The 20,751-nt window shown below is 41.4% G+C and overlaps 2 protein-coding genes across 8 annotated transcripts in view; one reads left to right on the top strand and one right to left on the bottom strand.

Moving 5' to 3' along the window:
* adarb1b (adenosine deaminase RNA specific B1b) overlaps positions 1 to 20,751 on the top strand; it is a 137,107-nt gene that overhangs the window by 14,849 nt on the left and 101,507 nt on the right. For 2 of the 7 annotated variants that reach the window (XM_085135211.1, XM_085135214.1), the window contains exon 2: positions 8,936 to 9,022. The exons of the other annotated variants lie outside the window; for them this stretch is intronic. The gene's annotated coding sequence lies outside the window, so the exon portion shown is untranslated. The remainder of the gene's footprint in view (positions 1 to 8,935; positions 9,023 to 20,751) is intronic. 7 annotated transcript variants of the gene reach the window in all.
* LOC146501097 (uncharacterized) lies at positions 2,215 to 4,350 on the bottom strand. Its single transcript, XM_085135246.1, has 3 exons — positions 3,447 to 4,350; positions 2,781 to 2,870; positions 2,215 to 2,605 (listed from the first exon to the last, which is right to left on the bottom strand). The coding sequence occupies exons 1-3, from the start codon at positions 3,571 to 3,573 to the stop codon at positions 2,346 to 2,348; spliced, it is 477 nt and encodes a 158-aa protein (XP_084991372.1). The 5' UTR covers positions 3,574 to 4,350; the 3' UTR covers positions 2,215 to 2,345.

Genomic DNA, 20,751 nt, shown 5'->3' with positions numbered 1-20,751 from the left:
GTCAGAATCAGTCATCAAGCTGTGCCTGGTGTATTTGGTTAGGAGGTGCTGCTGTAAGAGTTCGCTTTGAATTCATTTGCAGCACATCGCATTCTTTAGTGCAGTGGAAACACTCAAGAAGTAACACCGTGCCGCATTAGGGGAAAAAACACAAAAGCCTTGCTGTGGGCTCCGTGATATTAATCTAATGCACATTCTTTCATTCTGAGGGTAATAATGACAGGTCTTTCAGTTGGTGGAAGTTTGTTCAGCACGCAGCCTGTGCTTGCCACAGATAACGACAGCATTGTTTTTTTCACAGTGGAAAATCTGTGCACGTCACAGTGGAATGTTCTCCATTCCGACTTTACGTGCTTACGGTGTGTTCACACCGAACGCGATGGACGCGAACAAAAACGCCCCAAACGCCCCTAATTTGACGCGTGCACATTCGCGTCTCAACGCGTGTCCAAGAAAAATCCATCGCGCTTCAAAATATGATATTTTGACGCGCGTGAACCGGAAATGTGGGAGGGATGTGGGAGGAAGTTGTGCCAGACCGGTATCTTTGCAAGATGGCAGCTGTCGAGTTAGCGCTTGAAGAGAGAGTCTCCCTTCTCTATATACTGTGGAGAGCAGAGCAGCGGCGTAAAAGACGCCCTCGCCGTACCTGGGTCCATCAGGTCCTCCAGAGGCGTGAGCAGTTTGGTGAGTTTCACCATTTGCTCCAGGAGCTGCGCCTGGATGACGGCCGATTTCAGCGATATCACCGTCTTTCACTCGGCCAGTTTGAGGACCTGCTTTCCCGGGTCGGTCCCAGAATCGCCCGCCTAGACACCAACTACAGGCGCTCAATCCCACCTGCAGAGCGCCTGTCCATCTGCCTGAGGTTAGTAAAAGTATTTAATACGGTAGTCCTTTATTGATACCTGTGCTAATATATGCTAAACTATCCATTTATACACTGCTAACGTGGATGTGCTATGCTAACAGTGAATGCTCGGTTTTTACTGAAAGCAAACTGTGGTACGGAGACGACTGTTTATAATATTTCTAGTGATACTCAGAAGGTCTCATCAAGTCCCGATTTAATTCGATTTATGCTGTTATCAGTGTTTGCAATGATAGCATGGCTGTGGTGTCATATCAATGTATGCGCTCGGTGTTTGCTGATATCAAACTGTAGCATTAGGACCACTGAGTTAACCTTTGTAGTGATACTCACTCCTTTTTATTTAGACCTGGTTTAATTCTGGGATAGTTGAATATTTGTATATAATCACCGCAGACTGTTTTAGATTATATCTAATATATATCATGTAATTATCCTTATAATTACAAAAGGTTTTATGTAAGATTTATGTTTTGCAATTTGTAATTTTGTAATTTCAATAATGTATTTTGTAACTGCAGTACACATAATACTCATTTTAAACAATTTTGTCCAGGTTCCTTGCCAGCAAACAACTCCTCCAGAGAGGCTGTCCTGGTGAGGGAGAAATTCATGGCTCACTTCTCAGCGGAGGGAGCTGTGTCTTGGCAACCAAAGGAGTAGCCTGTTTGAAGTCCGAGTGACTTCCCCACAACGGCTCTTTTAAGAGCCACCCACAAACCTCTAAAGAGTGTTCCTGTCCTTTTAATTTTTTCTTAATAAATGGAGCTCTACTCCAAAATAAACTAACCTCTTTTTACTCTCTTAAGTAACTTGTCTTCACTATGTTCCTATATACAGTGTGGTGCAAAAGTTTGGGCAACCTTATTAATAGTCATTATTTTCCTGTATGAATCACTGTTACAATGAAAAATGTCAGTTAAATATATCATATAGGAGACACACACATTCATATACACTAAATATTTATTTCATTTCTCTTTTTTTGTGTCGCCAATTTATGCACCTGCTTGATTTAAACACTTATTGCACACTTTCTGTAAACTGCATTTCACTTCTCAAATATCACTGTGTGTGTCTCCTATATGATATATTTAACTGACTATTTTTATTGTGACAACCAGTGATTTGTACAAGAAAATAATTACTTTTCACAATGTTGCCCAAACTTTTGCATCCCACTGTATTAGTATGTTTTGTCATTAGTATAATATGAAATAAATTCTACTTGTGTCAAGTCGGGTGCCAATATTTGCTGTGTAGTAGAACAGAGACATTTTGTCATTATAAATGTTTATTTGAAAAAATATAAATTCATTAACAAAAACATTTATCATAAATATATGAAATGTAACTATTTACAGAGAGACAGGAATAAAAAGGACCCAGCTTGGAGTGGAAGAGCCTCAGGGAGAAGGAGGAGAAAAATAAGAACGTTGTTTCTGCCCTGGAGAGCTGCTGCCTCATCAGAAAACTACTGATCATTAGGGTCCAATGTTTCCAAATTTAACACAGCTGTGCTGTTTTGAAAAACTAATTTATAAATTTGAAATTTCACGAATTCTCGTGTCTGAGGCGGCATGCTCTCCAGAGCAGGAACAAGGCCGAGGAGGAAATGTTCAGTTGGAGACGGGCGTGGCCTCTTTAGGGACTCCAGGATGGCCAGCTCCACCGCCGATGGACCGTCCTGGGACCCGTCCCTCGCCCGCCTTCGAGCTGTCCTCCTCTGTGGGCCTGTAAAACACAGCACAAAACAACACAAAGTAATGAGAAGGCTGCTACTAGATTTTCATTTTCAAAATTGAAAAAAAAAAACCAGGATATAAACTGATTGGTTGTAGATATTTAGTAAAGGTGATCACAAGGGAATTCAAGCAAGTAAAAAGCTATCAGTGCTTGATGTTCATACCTGTGGGTGCAGCAGCAGGAGTGGAGGGACCAGGGACTGGAGAGCCAGGAGAAGAGACAGCTGAGGACTCTGCTGCATGATTACTTGACTCTATCAAGACAATATTAGATGTTAACAGGTTGAAGACAATAGTCATAGAGAATATTATATTATTATATACTTATATACTTATTATTATATACAGTGGTCTCTCATTTATTGCAGCACATGAACAGTAGTCACAGTTCTCACAAGTTGATTCTCAAAGTGCAAACCTTTGTCGATTTTAAAACGTAAAAGTATTATGCCGCGCTTTTTCTCCGTCTGCGGCGCCACTTTTGTGCGCCTTTTTTGCTCCCGGTGCAGGTGTCTATTTCCGAATGAGGGTCATAGTTATGAGTGTTTTTGTGCTGTTTTTTTCTATTGGACGTGATGGTTATCAAAACCAAACATGATAAGTTTGGCAAGCGCAGGAGACACGACACGGAGGAGATTTGTCATTTGGGCTGCAGAATGCAATGCGCATAGTTGAAAGCTGTACGGTGCAATAAAAAAAATCAGTGAAAAGGCGAGGCAGTGACGGATGAACAGCGGGACTACTGTATACTGTTTATTAATAAACAAAATATGTTCCTGTATGACAACACGCATAAATTAACTGCCTACATTAACTCAATGTAAACATACCTTCTGACTGACACTCCCCTGCTGCCTCTTCGGGCTGTCCCTGGTCCTCGGGGGAGAAGTTCTCCACGGTCCGCACCATATTGCCGCTTGTCTCCCGCGGGGTGAGGAAGGGGTCCAGAAACCCCATGACCGCGAAGAACTTCCATCTTCTCCCCGATCCTGCTGCAGACCCACTCCTCTTCTCCTTCTCTGCCTTCTTCTCCTTATTATAAGTGTCCCTGAGGCTCTTCCACTTTCTCCTGCAGATGTCCTCTGAATAAACGCATTATCTTGTTAGCGGAAAGGTATTTGTACATCAGTGGGAAAATAGCGGGACAGTAGGCGGGCTTGCTAGCTTTTGCGCGGGTTCATCGGGTCAGTCTGAAAATTAAAAAGAAGGAATGAACTTACCAGGTTGCCCGATCTCCTCACTTATGTGTCTCCAAGCTAGGTCCTTTTTATTCCTGTCTCGGTAAAAGTAGTAGCTAGCATCGTACAGCTCCGGGTGATTAGCCACGGCACTGATTAGCTTTTCCTCCATACTGAATGAAGAATGAAGGGCTTTGGCTGGATCTGCCCCTTTGACCTAGGTCAGAGCCACGTCACCAGGCTCCTGATTGGTTGTCGCGGCGCGATTTGACGCTGGAGTTCAGATTTTTCCAACTCGAGCGGTAGACGCGAAACGCGCGTATGCACAAAATGCAACACAAAAACTCACGCGCGTGGTTTTATTCGCGAGTCAAACGCGCCAGACGCGCTACACTGACGCGCGTTTCACGCGTTTTGGCGTTTTCGCGACGCAAATCTGCTTCCGAATTTTCGCGGGACCCGCAATCGCGCGTCATCGCGCTTTTCCATTGACTTTACATGTAAACCTGACGCTCTATTCGCGTCCATCGCGTTCGGTGTGAACACACCGTTAAAGTTACAACTCAGTTTCTCTCCTAAGCCAAATTCATTCCTCAGTAGCACTTTTTGGAGAAATGGATAGAAATTAAAGTTTGTGTGTAAGTAAATTAGAGCAGATGGATCGAATAATCTGCACAGTAATGTCTCGATTTCCTTTAAAAAATATTTGTGAATCTTTGGGCTACGCAGACTGATCCTTTCTGTCCCTGTCTGTGGCACTTATAGTGAGAGGTTTCCCTCTAATTAATAGTCCAGTGAGTGCGAATCGTTAGACGAGAACTGTGACTCATGGCTGATTTTAAAATCTTTACAACCATCACATCCTGTACCGAAGTCTAACAAAATATTAAGGCAGCTCTTTCTCGCAGCTTTTGCACTGCCAACTCTGCTCTAACATTTTAATGGCACCTTAGAAAAACGACATTTCCTTTTTAATTAGCAGTTTGTCTTATTTTCAGACTTTCCATAACTTTCTGTGAATAATCAATACAGTGTGAAAGATTAATTGGCTAAACTGACACTTTTCTAAGTGGAATTCTTACTTCTCCTATAATTTAACTGAAAATTCAAATTTTGTTGCTGTTCTTTACTTTTTTGTTCATGTGCGCGCTTCCTGTGTAAAATCTCCACAATCTTTGTGAGTCTTTGTTTTCATGCTTTCTGTCAGTTTTGGTTCAGGCTCGCTGTGACTGTGAGACCACCCTTCTGCCTCACTGTCTCTCATTCAGTTTGGCGTAGAAGTTGAAAAAGCAGCATTCCTGCTGCTCCTCAGTTTCACACTTGAAACATTCCCAGTATCCATGTGTAGCTGGTTGTTGAGTGTTTTGGTATAACGTATGATAGATTTCATACCTGGGCACACACGCTATACGTGAGCCGTCACAAAGCTGGTTTTGGTTGCTTTAACTTGAAATGTTTAACTGAGCTTCAGTAATGAAGCTTTTTCTAAAGGGAGATGTCTAAAAGACAACTGCTGTAGTTCAGTCCTCCAGCTCTCTTCCCAAGGATGCTTAAAAATGCAGCTGAGGAGTGAGGCTCGGGGATGTGGGGACCTGAGACTGACTGACTGTCACTCACAGTATGAAAGGCATGAAAGGGAAGGCAGCATTGTTGGTGTCAGAGTTGTGATCGCTCTGAGGGAAAGGCGAAGAGTCCTCTTAGGGTCATTAAAGGCTCTCTGACAGGGAAATCTTCTGCAGTGCTTCCCACAGAACAAGATTTTATTTGTATGGGCAAAATATAAACAAAAACCTGTATATACTTTGTGACAATAAAAACATTGTAATCATGCTGTGGATATACTCCAACTACTCCATCCAGGAATACAGCTGATGATGGTGCTGTGCACTGCTGCGACGGTGCGCTCGGTGTAGCGGCACGTGAAGAAGTTCTCCATCTGCTGCAGGTTCTGTCAGAAGTGAAATGCAAAAGACAAAATACCTTCTGAAGAGACAGCTGGCTGATATCGAGGAAAGCCACAAGAGAAAGCTTCCTAGCCCACCGTTACAGAAACGACCGGAGGTGTGTTCATTACTACGTTTATCCTTAAATGTGCTGTTCTGGTGGACGAATAAAAGAATAATCTTCAAACAAGGTGTAAAAATCGTGTTCGCTGTTAGTAGGATGCTTACTCGCTTGTGACTAGACAACATCAGTGGTTGCACGTTGACTGCACTGCAACCGATTGCAAGTAGTTGATCACTTTTGACTGAAAGACAATTGCACAGGTTGCCCAGAGTTTGTGCGTGCACGCTGGAGATACAACCGGTCTCCAAACGGTCCAACTGTGACTGACTCCAACCGTTGTTTTCCCGAACGTGACTGTGGCATAAATAAAGACTATGTGTTGATGGCTTGTGAGCAGCGCTGCAGTTTGCCTGTCTGAATGTTTTAAGCTTGCCTGTTCAGTGAGGTATCCGTACAGTCTGTCAACTCTGTATGTGTTATTAAGCTCTGAATGTCGCACAAATTTATGGTAACCTCGTGTGTTTTTGACCAACTTTGGTTTGCTGCTGGCACTTATCAGTCCCGCTAATGCTTAGCTGCGTGCCTGTGCTAAGCAGAGCCACAAACTGTGCTCACAGTTATTGTTTTGACAGACTTGAACCAAACAGTGAATTTTCTGGAGGGGAAAAACACATTTTTCCATATAACATGATTTTTTTTCATGTTATATGGACATACCAACTTTAACATGATAGTACTGTTTCACTTAGGGTTTGCAGTCGTGTGTCAGTACTGAACTCACACCCAGTCGTGATGAAAGGTGAAAAGTTACTACAGTGTAAGACCAGGGTGCCCTTGCAGTTGAGTAGTTTTGGGTGAAGGCCTGCTATGCTGTCACTTTAACTCTGGCCCTCATCTTTTGGCTCCCTATCTGGCAAGTGTCAGTAGGAAATTCATCACTGGAAGTTGATGAGATGCTTCCACACTTTGTATCTCATTGTGGTGCTGGTTTATGGGAGCTGATAATTACAAATACAACATGGGTATTAATTATGAATCATTAGTGTTTTATTTTTTAGTTCAGGGGCTCCTCTTGTGTCACTTTGAATTTTTCTTTCTGTCAGTTTTTCATTTGCTTGCTTTCCTAAACCCTCTATGGGTCGCTGCATGCACCGCAGCAGACACACACACACACACATTTTTATTCCCAGGGCTGAGAAGTTCTCTCTCAAGGCAACATGCTTCCTCGTTCAGACCGAGTGGTGATGAAACATGTGCCTAAATTAGGATGTCTTGCTTTAGCAGTGCAGGTGTAAGTTTTTAGCACCTCTCCCACATCTTACACGTTTCAATCGTGCACCGAGTGCGGCTGAACTTTTCATTATCAGGTTTTTTTTCTTGCAGAAAGAGTCTCGCACTTCCATCAACACCTTTATATTGCAGTATGTGATTAAACCTCCCAGCACGTCCTTTGAGGACATTTTTCATAGATTTTGTTTTTCATAAGTGAAAATCTTTTCAAGAGTCCTCAAGAGGGTTCGTGGGTATTAAATTAAACTCACCAAGTTAGAATATGGAGTCAATGGTGTACTCATTAATGTCATGCGGTGGTAAGAAATGCTTGACAGCCATTGAATGCCTAATAAATTTCTCTTTATGCTAAAGTGGCTCTTGAAACAGATTCCCAAAGGACCTGCTTGTGGGGGAAAAATCAACTTTCTTTTGCTTTTTTTAATTTTAATTTAGATAAACCTGGACTCATTCTAAAAAAACCCATTCTCCTATTATCACCTGCTTCTAAGGCCTCCACGTCTATCAGTGCATTTGCAGACAAAGTGAATGTACAAGGATGACTGCCATTTGAGTCAAAGCTGTGTTGTAACCCAACCTGATGACCTAAATGAACAGAGTGGAGTGCTTTCAGGCAGTGACAGTGACCCGCACGCATGCCTAAGAAGTGTTGCCTTTAAATGGCAGTCTAAATGGTGGTGAAAGTCTAGGAACAACACTTTCAGTAAGGCTGGTTTGTTTGGGATTAGTGGGCCAGATGGCTGCTTCTTTGCGCACGTCCATTTAAATGTGTGCAGTTGCTTGATTTGTTTGTCTGAAGACACTTACAATGAGTACAGTAGTAAAATAAACAAAGCATTACTCAAGTGAGCAATGGTCAAAGCCACAGCGGGCGATTGCGGTTACAAATATTACTGTGCTGCTTAAAGAGCTTTGTGAGACATAACAAAAGCAGGAGCGGTGAAAAGAATTAGAGCTAGGGAGTGCATAGCCTTCAAACATGGCATGATTACACAAAGACCTCTCTAATGAGAGATCCACGCTTCAGAGGGAAGTGCTTCGTTTTAAGGAAAAGGAATGCTTGCTTTTTTTGGGCATCTCTGCTTTTGTGTTGAATCGAGCAGCTTTTGTTGCAGCTTGTTTCCTTTCTTTGGGCATGACGGAGGTCTTTGTTTGGATTTGATGACCAGTCGTCTAACCATTCGCGCTAATGTGACTTTGTCTTTACAGCTTCAAGAAATACAGGATTATTTTAAGTTTTGAATTTAACCCATTGTTCAAGTCATTACAGATTCCAATTTTCAATTTCCTGAGAAAGTTGTGCAGTTTTCTAGACGCCTCTATGAAATATTAATTAGAATCCGGTCGTTAAGTCTGACGTCACTAGCCGTGTCTGGGCCTAAACTCCGCTGCAGATATATCAAACGATCACTATGGCATTACTGAGAGTTGAAAAACTGTCTAAATTCTTTCATCTTTAATAAAATGATCAGCGTTCTGCTCTACCAGGTGTAACAATTGAGTTTAACATCCAGGCATCCATGAAAATGGAATTTATGACATTTAACGGATTTAGAAGTTAGCAGGAAGTTAGCTCGCTAGCTTCTATCTAAATACAATATAGCATGTCCTGACTGCGGGGTTTTGGAAACAAATTAAAACGTACAACTCTGTTATCACTTCCAACATAAATGAAGACAGAAAACTAAACAGCAGTGACGTTTGTAGGGTTACTGAAGTTTGGCTAGCTGGTATATAATGATGTGCTACGTAACCGCTAGCAACACAGCTATGTTAGCATAAAATAAACAAGCTAACTTTTTTTCCTCTCGATAAAAGTTAACGTGAGTGTTCTCGGTGGTCAGAAACAAACGTAATCGCATGGCAGGATGCTGTAAAAGGACCAAACTTCAGCCAGGAGAACAACTGAGATAATCCATCCACAATACGAGGTTAGTCATTCATATACTGCTGCATGGGCTGGGCTGGAGTTACATCCTAAGGTTTTAAAAACTGAGCTTAAATAAATGATTAGCGGTAATAAAAGCCAAGGGAGGTCAACAGTGATCACTGACTGTTTTAGGAGCTTTTTGAGATTAAATAGAAGAAACATTAAACATGTTAACAACACAAAAGCTATATTAAACACAGACTACTTTAGGCCCGGAAGTAGGATTCGTCACGTCATCACTTAACGACCGGATAGTGTTTCAATGGGAGATTTCAGCTGTGTACACAGTACATTCAGATGACAAAGGAAAGAATCAAATCTTCGTGTGTGGTACAGTTTTTGAGGTTTTTGAGTGTTAGCTGAAAGGAGAAGCAGCATTTGTAATACGTGACTTCATAAAGAGACTTTTTAACCCTAAAAATATCATTCAGTCCACCTGGACTTATTTCGTAACTTTGGCTGTAACACCTGTAGGTGGCAGCACTGCTAAGAATGATCAGCATCACGCGCCATTTTTGAATAAACGGAAAAAGTAGAACCGACCCTGAAATATTTGGTTAACGTGGGTTTTTTTTGAACCCCCATCAGTTCATTCTAATCTTTGTTTCCAAAAAAAGAAAATATAATAATTTAAATTATTAGGCATCAACTGCCAAAATTGAATGCTTTAGATGTCTCTCACATCTCGCACATTTGTGAAAATGCTCAAATATTACTGGAGCAATTTGGTCTACAATTCCCAGAGAGAGCTCATGTTATAGTCTTTAAGTCGGTATTGACAAATTAATGAAAGATGGGCGACCTTCTTTTTGCCCTTAATTCTTATACCGACTCCTCACGTGCTCATTTGCATCAGTAGAAGTTGCTATTGTGAACAGAATTTCTGACCTAATGGTAACATCACGTTAGGTAAGACCTCTTAATCATCGAAAGCATGCCACATTAAGACGGGCTGCCTCATTCACCAGCTAATACAAAGGAGTTGTTTCTATCCCACAGAGGAGCTTTGCATCCTCACGATTTCCAGACTGCAGAGCAGAGTGCTGCAGACTCCAGTGGAATGTGTCAGCAGGCAGGCAGCACTAGTGGTTTTTGGAAGGAAGATGTAGCAGTCCCATTACTCACCTCTGTAGCAGGGATAGTGCTGTTTTGTGCCTCCCAGGGGTTCGGTTCAATCATCGGTGTACACTTTATTACCTTGTTCTGTGGAGGTGTGCGTGTGCATTTGCTGCAGAGCCCTTTGCTCTTAACTTCTGTATTGTACAGATCTATTTTTTTATTCCCAGAGGGGTTTATGCTGTTTAATATATAGTCTTTGTATCAACCTCTAAAAATTGCCTCTGTGTGTTTGAAATAAATATGTGCTCGTCCCACGGGTTGCGTATGCATATCAGGCTCGATTCTTCTCCTCTTCTTCTTCTCGGGCACCAGTGCTGCGATGATTATGCTGCTGCACTTTCTCGCTGCGTCGGCCACAGATGTTGTCATGACCCCGGTGGATGAAACAGGTTTTCCCTTAATTATTTGAGCAACATCTGGGTACAAGGCAGAGAGGCAGCAGAGGAGGACGCTTGTCCTGGAGGGCGGTCGTCCGTAATCGAACCGTAAATAAGACGTGGCTCAGGGGATGTGGGAAGCTTGTGCAAGCAGCCGTGGGTTTGTATGTGGGCGAGAGGCCATTTCAATAGAGTGCTCAGCAGGGCAGGGGGAGGGGAAGAGGTGGAATCTGCCGTATGGATGAGAGAAAAAGACAAAGGGAAAAATAGACGGGAGAAGAGGAGGAAGGAGGAAAGGAGGGAGACTCAGCGGCCTACGTCAACCCACTTAATGCTTCCTGCTGGCCCCGGGGATGCTGACAGCACAGTTTTGTTGATTCATCCCCCTTCTCCAACTAGTTATCCTGTCTTTCACAGTCAGTCTCTATTCCTGTTGCCCTTGCACTGCTCTGTTTGTAACGCTCCAATCTGTCTCCTCGTCCTCTAGTGTGACCTTGCGAAACTGGAGCCTTCACTGTCATATCATCAGGTCTGCTGATGCATATGCCTTATGCCACAGAGCGTCTTTGTCTTCACAGTCAAAACTGTGCGCGTTATGTAATGCTCCCCACAGGGTAGGAGGTGAAGGGTAAAGGCAGTGTGCCACAGGGATGGGTTACAAAAAGTTGATGGATGGATGTGATTGCTGTAAGTAGGAAGTGTCCTTTCTTGCAGGCTGTGCTCCCACATTTAACACTGGACCTGCCTGGATTAATATATTCAAAAACTGCCACGGGCCCACTTGACACCCATGGACCTTGGTAGGACTGCAGTCAACTCGCTCGACTGTTCAACAAATGGATCTGACTGGGACTGGATGTGCCCGCTGTTGTGCAACTGTTATCAAACCAAACATGTTGAAATGCAGGATTGTTCAAAAGCACACCTTATTCCTTTATATTTTGCTTCCAATTAACAAGACTTTCCTCAATTTTTTCCCAGACTCTCTGAAAGTTTCAAAAACAAAGTTTGTTTTTAGTTGAAAAACTGCAAAAAATGCCAAAGAGAACAGGCATGAAATTGTATTTTTGCACCAAAAAGAGTCTTCGAAAAGAGCCATTAGCCGAAAACTTTACACACCATGCAGAGATAAGCCATGAATCCAAAAGCAACAAGACTGCCTGTAGCAGATAAACAGTATCTAAAAGTCATATCCTTAAGAAATAGAAACAAATCTAAATTCTATCATAAACCTGACACAGGACCTGAGACAAGCATCTGGACTTTCAGCTGATTCGATTGATTCGAAATGGTCTCAGTAGAAGGGTGGCTGTCAAGAAGCCATTCTTGCCTCTAAGAAAAGGCTCAAATATGTCAAATTACACAAGCACTAGACTGAAAGTGAGTGGCAACAAGTGTGATGGAGTGAAGAAGCCAAATTTAACATTTCTGATTCAAATCCTCGTCCAATTTTTCTTATATGTGAAGGAGGACAGGAGAGTGGTACAACAGTGAATGGTGGTGGAGAAACATGGTGGAGGCTCTCTCTGCATTGTTGGAGATCATGTCAAATTTGAAATTATGAATGCAGAAGTGTTCCCAGAATTATATCCACCGTGCAGTACCATCTGGAAAGCATCTGATTGGCAGCAGCTTAAAAGTTTGAGCATAACAATCATCACAAAGACGCTGCCAGTGCAGTAAAACCTGGATTAAAAGAACAAACCAAAGTTGGACCTCACCTTTAGCGAGGCAGAGTAGGATCATCTTGATAGAAAACAGAACAAAAGGCAACAACATCCAAAGAAGAGCTTTGGAATGTCCTTCAAGAAGCCTGGAGAACGATTCCTGAAGACTTCTTAAAGAAATTCCAAGAAAGCTGCCTCACAACCTTCAGGCTGTGTTGAAGAAAAATAGTGGTCACAGCAATTATTAACTTTGAAAGTCATTAGAATTGTACACATAAATCATGTGTTCAGACTTCAGCTTTTGTTGACTCGATAAATAATTTCATCTTCAAAATGAAAGAAAGTAGAAACAAACTTAACTCTATGCTTGTTTAATCTGCCTTCGTTCAAAGTAGGAAATGATAAAGCCGGCATAGATGCAGATATCTGGAAAGGTGACATCATATTGGCCACAGTGGTGAGATTAGCAGGAATTACAAGCTGCGTGTTTTATGAAAGCCCCCGATTTCAAATTCATCTTTAAATTCAGCTGAAGGCCTCTTGCATTTTAAAGTCTGTAAAAAATTGGAGACTTTTGGTGATTATTAAGCGTTGTTGCTGGAGCAGCATCTTTCAGGGCTTTTTAAAACGGCACATTATGGCTCCAGCTACACGTACGCCAAAGCTGGCTTTGGTACTTTGAATCTGCCCGAGGCAAAGAAGCTCTTAAGATGTTTCCAAACACTGGCTTGGATTAACTGCCACTCAGTGATTGGAAAAATCAACTTTGATGTTTGTTACTGATTAGGCAGTAAAAAGAGTTAACACCGGACACGGCCGGTGCTCCAGTGTGGAGAACAGTGTGTGGCAAAGGACACTGAGCAGTCTCCTTTTAGTTTGTGGAAAATACTGAACAATGTGGCAATAATGTTGAGATTGTTCTGTTGGGGAATCCATACAAAAAGTTAATGTATTGAAGGTTTGCTCTCATCAGCCCATACGTTAGGGAAAGGAGTTGCTATGATGCTCCCAGAAAATTCTCAACATCTGTCGTAGGCAGTGGCATGAACAATAAAGACAATGATATTTTCAGCTTGTCTGTGGTTGTCCTAAGCTTCTGGTGACTTTTCTGCAGCTCTTACAGTGGGCTGCCATCATTTCTGTCTAGTCGCTCCTTTTCTCAGCTTCAGTCTTTAAGAGAAACATAACCCTGTTAAATTACCATCATCTATTTTAATTTTGCAGACGGGCAGCATTAATGACATTTGCTGCCTTGCTCCAGCACTGACGTTATCATTTTATTATTAGTTGATGGAAAAAGTTGATGGATTCCCCAGGTTTGATTATGTCGGATGTGCTGCCTGATGCAACCGTCCTAATTATCCAGGCTAGAGACCGACACCAGCACGAAAGTACGCTAGCTTGTGACCGCCAGAGGCCCTGTTTATGATAACTGTTCAATACTTGAGTGTTGTTGAAATGGGAGCTTCACTGACCTCTCGAATTCTGAATAAAATGTTTTTTTGTTCAGCGTTGTGAACATCAACTAATTCAGCTTTTAGTGAGGGGAGGGGCTGCGTGCTACCTGTCTGTAGGTGCTATGTGAAGTTGCGTGTCACCCTGAGAAATAAGCAGATTATTCGACTGTGTTAGGTGAAGGTTGAGTTTACGAGATGTAAAGCAGTTCTCTAGCTCATTTTGACAGGTTTACATTCTCGATACTCTGACTGGTCAGTACCTTGCTTTTCTCAGAATTAGAAATTTGATCTGCTGAGGAAGCAGAGCATATAGCCCTGTTCAGTGGCTTCAGTTCCTCCCAGCCTGAATGTCCTGAGTTGACTGGGCAGATGCCAGGTAATCCCCTCTGAATTCTGGAACCATACTGAAGCTGTCGAGAGCTGCTCTTATTTACAGTGAGAGTGGTTAAGGAATGTTTTTATTGTCACGAGATGTTAAAGTAGCAAGGAAAGATAAAATGGAAAACTATTTTTAATTCATTTAGAAATGTCTGCACTTATTGAAGGCTCAGACGAATAGACGCCATTTTGCTTCAGTGTATTGATTCGGCGTGTCATCGTGCTGATTGTTTTGAGCAATGTTCTGTTCATTTAAAGACTAAAACTTGAAATTGGCCTCTTGGCTTGCCCGTGGCCTATTTCAGTTAGTCTTCAGATTTAAAGCTTAAAAAATATAAGTTTTATGAGTGAAAAGTCCAAATCTGTTCAGCTCTATTCTGCCCACAAGTCAAAGCTGATCTCCGTAGCTCAGAGATTAGATTCAATTGATATGAGTTAAGATGGGATTATGCTCCTTTGCACATCCGGATACAAACAGCTGTACACTCTATGGACAAGTAGATGTTGTCATTGCCCATTTTTCTAGATATTTGAGGTCTGCTTAAAGGATGGACGCGTTGTTGGTGCTCTCGTAGCCTCGTGTCTGTGCTGCACACATCGTTGCGTTTGCTCTCTGATGCTGAAACTTGGACACTTGTGAATGTTAGATAACACACAGAACATAACACTGTTTCTGCAAAGCCATCAAAACCAAACTGTCTGATCTTCTTACAGCTTTTATGTACTTATGTCGGGCGATTGTTGATGATTTACGGAGAGGCTTAAAGTAATTTATAAAACTTTTAAAAGCCAAACATTCACGTTGTTGGTGTTTGTGCATGAGGAGAGATCTATTTTCTGTTATTCAATGGTCATTATTTGCTCATTTCACTAATTTCTGCAGTTTGGTTCTGTGAGATTAAGAGAAATCTGAAAAAATGGATGGATATGAATATGTATTTATAACACCATTTACTTCACTGCTTCTAAATAAAAACAGTCAAGAGAAAAGTCAGTGAGAGAGCAAAAATGTGAGCCATTATCAAATGTGTTTTTTAGCTGTCAGTCACAGCTGATGGGAGGCTGTCTTTCCTGTGCAGTAATCTGGGGAGTTCCCTAGAAATTCCTCTCGTATTTAGATTGCTGAGATATTTTAGCTACTGCATCTATAATAGCATATCACTGCGTAACTAGAAACATTTCCAGTTGTGCATGATGATATATTCTTTTTTTTTTAACCCAACAAGCCCAAGCACACATCTTCTCCACCCACAAAATTAGACCTTGCTGCAGAATTTCTTAACATTTATTAGTTTTGGTGCTGACTCGGTGTACTGTGTACAGTCACATGAAAAAAGCACATCACTCTTGAGGCCTCGGATCTGTAAGTGTGCATCTGCAAGTTATTTTAACTGTATTTTTAGGTGCAGTCGATCTGAAGCCATTTTCAGTCCTTTTGACCTTGTCTTCATTGCTCAACTTGAACCAAGTGAGGAGTTAGAGACCTTTTTATGTGCATGATGACTCCTAATATAGATGACAAGGGCATGTCTTTCTAGCTTAACCTGTGCCCGCAGCAGGCCTTAATCATCTTGTGCTTCCCATCTCCTCCATGTGTTTCTGCTTCACTAGTTCAACATCGTGACTTCATGCAATTGTGGAAGACAGACTTTGCTGGTCAATGCCAAGCACACATTTGTAATGAAGATACTTTTCTCATCACGTCGAGTATTTTCTAAAAAAGAAGATGCTTTAAGAAACATTATGACCCACATTGGTGCATTTAGCTGTTTGAGAATTTAATCTATGGGAACTTTAAAATGAGGATGAGCAGACGATCAAGTACAAAACATTACACATTAACACAGCCAATAGTTACTAAGAGTTAAGTCTGAGATTAAGCCTGCAATAAAAACCAAGATTTTTATTTTCAACATGACTTAAAGTGCTAACTGTGCCATACTTACTAACGATACAATGAATGACAACAACAAGTGGTCATGTGTGAACAAGCCTGCTGAAGGTATGTCACATACTACTCAGTATAATGAGACAAATAGAGAAAAGAAAATGATTGAGAGAAAACAAAGAAGTTGATGTGTTTAGGAATTAGTTAGTTATTACTTACTATGTGTTTAACATGCTGTATTTACAGTCAAAGGAAAGAAATTAAATCGAAGGTTTTAACATCATCTTGGTAGATCATAAACAGCAACACACGTGATACACTGTGTCAGTATTTATTTAAGAAAGACGACGCCAGTTTATGAAAAACTAGGTGCATCCTTACTGCTTCCAGAGGGGTTAAGAGTGTAAGTAGCAGCCAGGTGCTGTTAGTCAAATGCATGTAATTGCCTGATCATCTACACATGTGACCACCTCTATAAAAGCACATTTTGGTCTCTGGAGCATCACCTTTGGCAACAACCAACCACCTCATACCAACTGTGAAGCACAGCGGTGGAGAGATTATGGTTTAGGCTTGTTTTACAGCCACAGGATCTCGGGCCCTTTGCAGTCATCGAATGGTCCATGAACTCTTCTGTATACCAAAATATTTTAGAGTCAAATGCGAGGCTGTCTGGTTGGTCCAAAAAGGGTCACGCAGCAGGAAAAGATCACCAGCAAACCGACAGCAGAATGGCTGCGTTGGAATCGCCGCGTCAACGTCAACTTCCAGTCATCATCAGCTGATTACTTCAACTAACTGCTGCTGAAGGTGTTTCTCCAAGCTATTAACATGCAGGCAGAGTGCTGCAGTGAAAAAGCAGGCTCAGAGAGACAGATTCTACACAGTACATCATTTTATTTTAGTTTATTTTTAAGTGCACCCAGTGCCTTCACAGTAACATACCATGAAACTGGAAATTAACAAATGTGTGTTGTTCTAAGACAAGGTCAACACACGTTTTGGTCACATAACACGACCTTCGCCATGTCTACATAGGTGTAGTCTGCTTGAAATATTCCTCTCAGTGTTGCAGGCTGAGGCCTGATTCATGCGCACAGTGAACGACTCTTATGATATTAATTTTCTCTCCATTTGTTTACAGTCTACGGACAGCTAACAGGAGCAGAGACAATGATGACAGCTTCTATGATTTATGAGCCTGATGTTTGATTGCTGTGTTGCTGAGATAAATGGGATTGTGGTTAGTCAGCCAATGAGCTGTGCCTGCGCTTCTCCACCCCGCCACCGCTGTCAGGCACAAACCTTTCAGTGGAGTCATCATAAACTTCAAGACAAAAGCTTTTGATTGATTGCTCAGCGACAGTTATATGTCCTTAGTCATCAGTGAGCTGGTTACTCCCTATAAATTGATTACATGCATGCCAGCCAATGAATCCGAGAGTTGTGGCCTAGCATCTCTGGTCAGGAGAGTGCCATTTTTGTGTCCTTGAAGCATCTTTTACAGGAAGCTCAGTGTCACTAGACTGGCAGTGTTACCACTGGTAGGACACGAGCAGCCTTTTTTCCTCCCTGGATGTGGCACATGATGCCAGGGAAGTTTTGACTTTACTGATTATTTGCTTTTGCCTGAATCAGTCAACGTGTGTGGAAATTTGTTCCATTTCCCCCTTGGTTTGATTTATTTTTGCACAGGGAAAAAATGAAGCAAAACAGATGATCATTAAAATCAGGCTGAGGACTTGTAGAGCTGATTGGTTGGCTGTGCCTGTGGTGGGACTGAGACTGCAAACACATGAAGAAGATCCACTCGTATATGAAGAACACCTGTTTTATTTTAAGACCAGGTCAGGCCATAAATCACTCGGCAAGCTGCTGGCAGCTACTGATGCTGCTCATCTGGATCCCAGTATACAAGTGGCATACAGAATGGGCTGTCTTTGAACCCCCATTTATGCATCTGTTTATTATAGTTTAACACATTAACAACATGCAGTGTGTTAAATTAGCTTTTCCTAGTTTATCACTAAATCCTCCACCCTTCAGACCTTATGCACTGCATCTAACACAAATTAAAAGCACAATAAAAAAAACTGCGTCTTTGTTTCGTTATGTAGCCAAAGAATAGTGTTTTACTAAAATCAAGTTCTTGTTGAAAAATGTATCTATTTATTTATTTACTTGTGCCAGAGCAACCAATTTAAAAAGTCCAGGACAATATTTATGTGTCACTGATTGTGCTTCATTCTTAGTGAGAAGTGATGGATAATTATGAAAAATTATCATTTTTTGTATAAAATTATTATTATTATACAAAAAGCACGCCTTGTAGCGTGCTTTTTGGGCTGCGCGGGTGATGCATCTGCTGATAGACTAGCTCAGAACATTTTTAATGTCAGATTTTTCATAAATGTTCTAAAACACGGCTGATTGACCGATCGACCGACCAGAAAGACTGATGTTAATTCAATTAATTTATTTTATGTTATTTATACAGCACCAAATCACAGCAAGAGTCAGCTCAAGGTGCTTTATATTGTAAGGTAGACCCTACAATAATACACACAGAGAAAAACCCAACATTCATATGACCCCCTATGAGCAGCACTTTGGCGACAGTGGGAAGGAAAAACTCCCTTTTAACAGGAAGAAACCTCCGGCAGAACCAGGCTCAGGGAGGGGCAGGGCCATCTGCTGTGATTGGTTGGGGTGAGAGAAGGAAGACATGATAAAGACATGCTGTGGAAGAGAGACCGAGATTAATAACAAGTATAATTTAATACAGTAAGGTCTATTAACACATAGTGAGTGAGAAAGGTGACTGAAGAAGAAATACCCAGTGCATTAAGGGAATCCCCCAGCAACAAGGGGAGGGTTCATGTTATGAAGCGCAGATGCATTGGAAAATCTTACAAATGTTTTAAATGTGTCCCAGGAGTAAGTTTATTTCGAGTAGTCAAGAAGGTGATCAAAGTACAGTAACTGGAATAAAAATTTTCTGTGATCAAAACTCATAAAACAGCAGCTCTTCTGTAAAGTTTCTGCCTTTGCCTACTTAGAAAATGATGCCCTGCTCTGCAGGTGTTTGAAAGTGTCATGAAGTGGACAAAATAAAGATTCGAATGCTAATAAGTTTCTAGCTTTTAGCGGCTCTGTGGTATGGCGGTTTACACATTTGCTTTTACCTGAAAGGTCTTTGAGGGTTGCATTAATAAGGGTTCTCAAGCATACACAGTCAACACTGAGTGTGAATAAGGGAGCAGCTGAAAGAAGCTGTATCTGTTGATGTTTTTGGAGTAAATGTTTTAATATTCTGCTGTTATTTAGATCTTATTTAATCAGTTTTAAATTTTAGGCTAAGTTCAGTCTGGTGTGTGTTTGGATTAGAAAGACTAACTTGGCCTGCCAGGTAATGGCTCAGGTAGAAAGGACAGGAAGCCAAATGTGGCTTTATTTCATTTACCCAAACAGAGCTTATAGACTCATCTCATGCAGATCTGCGGTTTGATTGAAACAGTTTCATCTTGACGATATCCTTAAAGACCATATTATTGATGTTCTTTTAATGAATATACGAACAGAAGTGCTGCTTTGAGGTACAAATCAAAGTTCTCTACGTGACCGTCTCCTAGCCGAGGGTTTACAGTGTGTTTCACTAATTGATATTAATTGACTTAATTATCATGCATGTGTTTGCACTCAAGGCACTACACATTGGTGGAGTGTACTTCCAGATGAATGGTTGTCCCTGTCACAATCCCACAGCTGGGGAGGATGCCTTGAGTGTGACTGCTGGACATAAATGACAAATGTGTTGCGGTGGTTTATTTCCCCTCTGAGGGATTAGTCACTTGCCACCGGTCTTATTTGCTCCACTATGCCACAACTTTTACCTTCCCCTTTTTCACTTCCAAAGTTGTTGTTTTTTACATTTTTTTGTCAGATTTTTTAAAGCTAAATTTGTTACCACACATCTTACTGGTAAAATGTAAAACGAGCCGGTGTTTTTTTAACAACTCTATCCTGGCATTTCCAGAATTACTCCGATTGGCCCAGGGTGTTCTCCATTGTTGATCTGGGTGTCACAAGTGATACCTCAGACATGGCTGAGTGGACTTTGAAAGCACTTGGAGGAGTGATGGTTTTTATCATCGCGTGTTAGAATTTATAAAAGCCCGTGGCCATAATAGGTCTGAAACACTCTTACGCCACAGGAAAGCTCTTTCTCAGCATTTCTTTTTAAACTATGATGCACATTGCTTGCATAAGAGCTGCAGTAATGGAGTAAAGTTCCTTCTTTTTAATGCTTCTCTGCAACAGTGTTTTATTCTAGGAGAATAATTACTCACTGACCTCTCTGATCTAAGGCTTCCCTGGTAATCTTTGGATTCAACCAATGATTGCATGTCTGCTTTTCATGTATGTAAACTCTCGTTTGTTATGTCAGGTAACAAACAGCTCAGGTATCTTTGGCCTGTTTCATGTCATAATCAGACACACAGATGCCAAAATAAACTGGGGAGCTTGAGTTTCTCCAGATTACTAAAAAAATATCAGATTGCTTTAAGAAAACACAAACATCCACCAATTTTTATCGGCTTTCAACTACACTTCTTGTTAGGAGATGAAAATAAGTGAACATATGGTACGTGAACCAAAACAACAAGCAAACAGAAAAATGCGGCAGCTAGGGAATGACACACACAGAAGGGGCTTTGTTTCACACGTTTGGCAGTTCAGACGTTGTAAGGATGCAAAATATGCAATAAACAATCTAAAAATAAACGTTATGTCGGTGATGTGAAGAGATTGTTTGTGTCTGTGCACACAGTATAGAAGTACAA

The sequence above is a fragment of the Neolamprologus multifasciatus genome, chromosome 16, assembly GCF_963576455.1.
Source record: "Neolamprologus multifasciatus chromosome 16, fNeoMul1.2, whole genome shotgun sequence".
Lineage (NCBI taxonomy): Eukaryota > Metazoa > Chordata > Actinopteri > Cichliformes > Cichlidae > Neolamprologus > Neolamprologus multifasciatus.
Note: the sequence above shows the minus strand (reverse complement) of the source record. Positions and strands in the feature narration are given on the sequence as shown.

Coding starts and splice junctions, on each gene's coding strand:
- LOC146501097 (XM_085135246.1), bottom strand. CDS start 3,573: ATGGGGTTTCTGGACCCCTTCCTCACCCCGCGGGAGACAAGCGGCAAT. Junction 2,871..3,446: donor AGGGGAGTGTCAGTCAGAAG/GTATGTTTACAT, acceptor TTGTCTTGATAG/AGTCAAGTAATCATGCAGCA. Junction 2,606..2,780: donor TCCTGCTGCTGCACCCACAG/GTATGAACATCA, acceptor TGTGTTTTACAG/GCCCACAGAGGAGGACAGCT.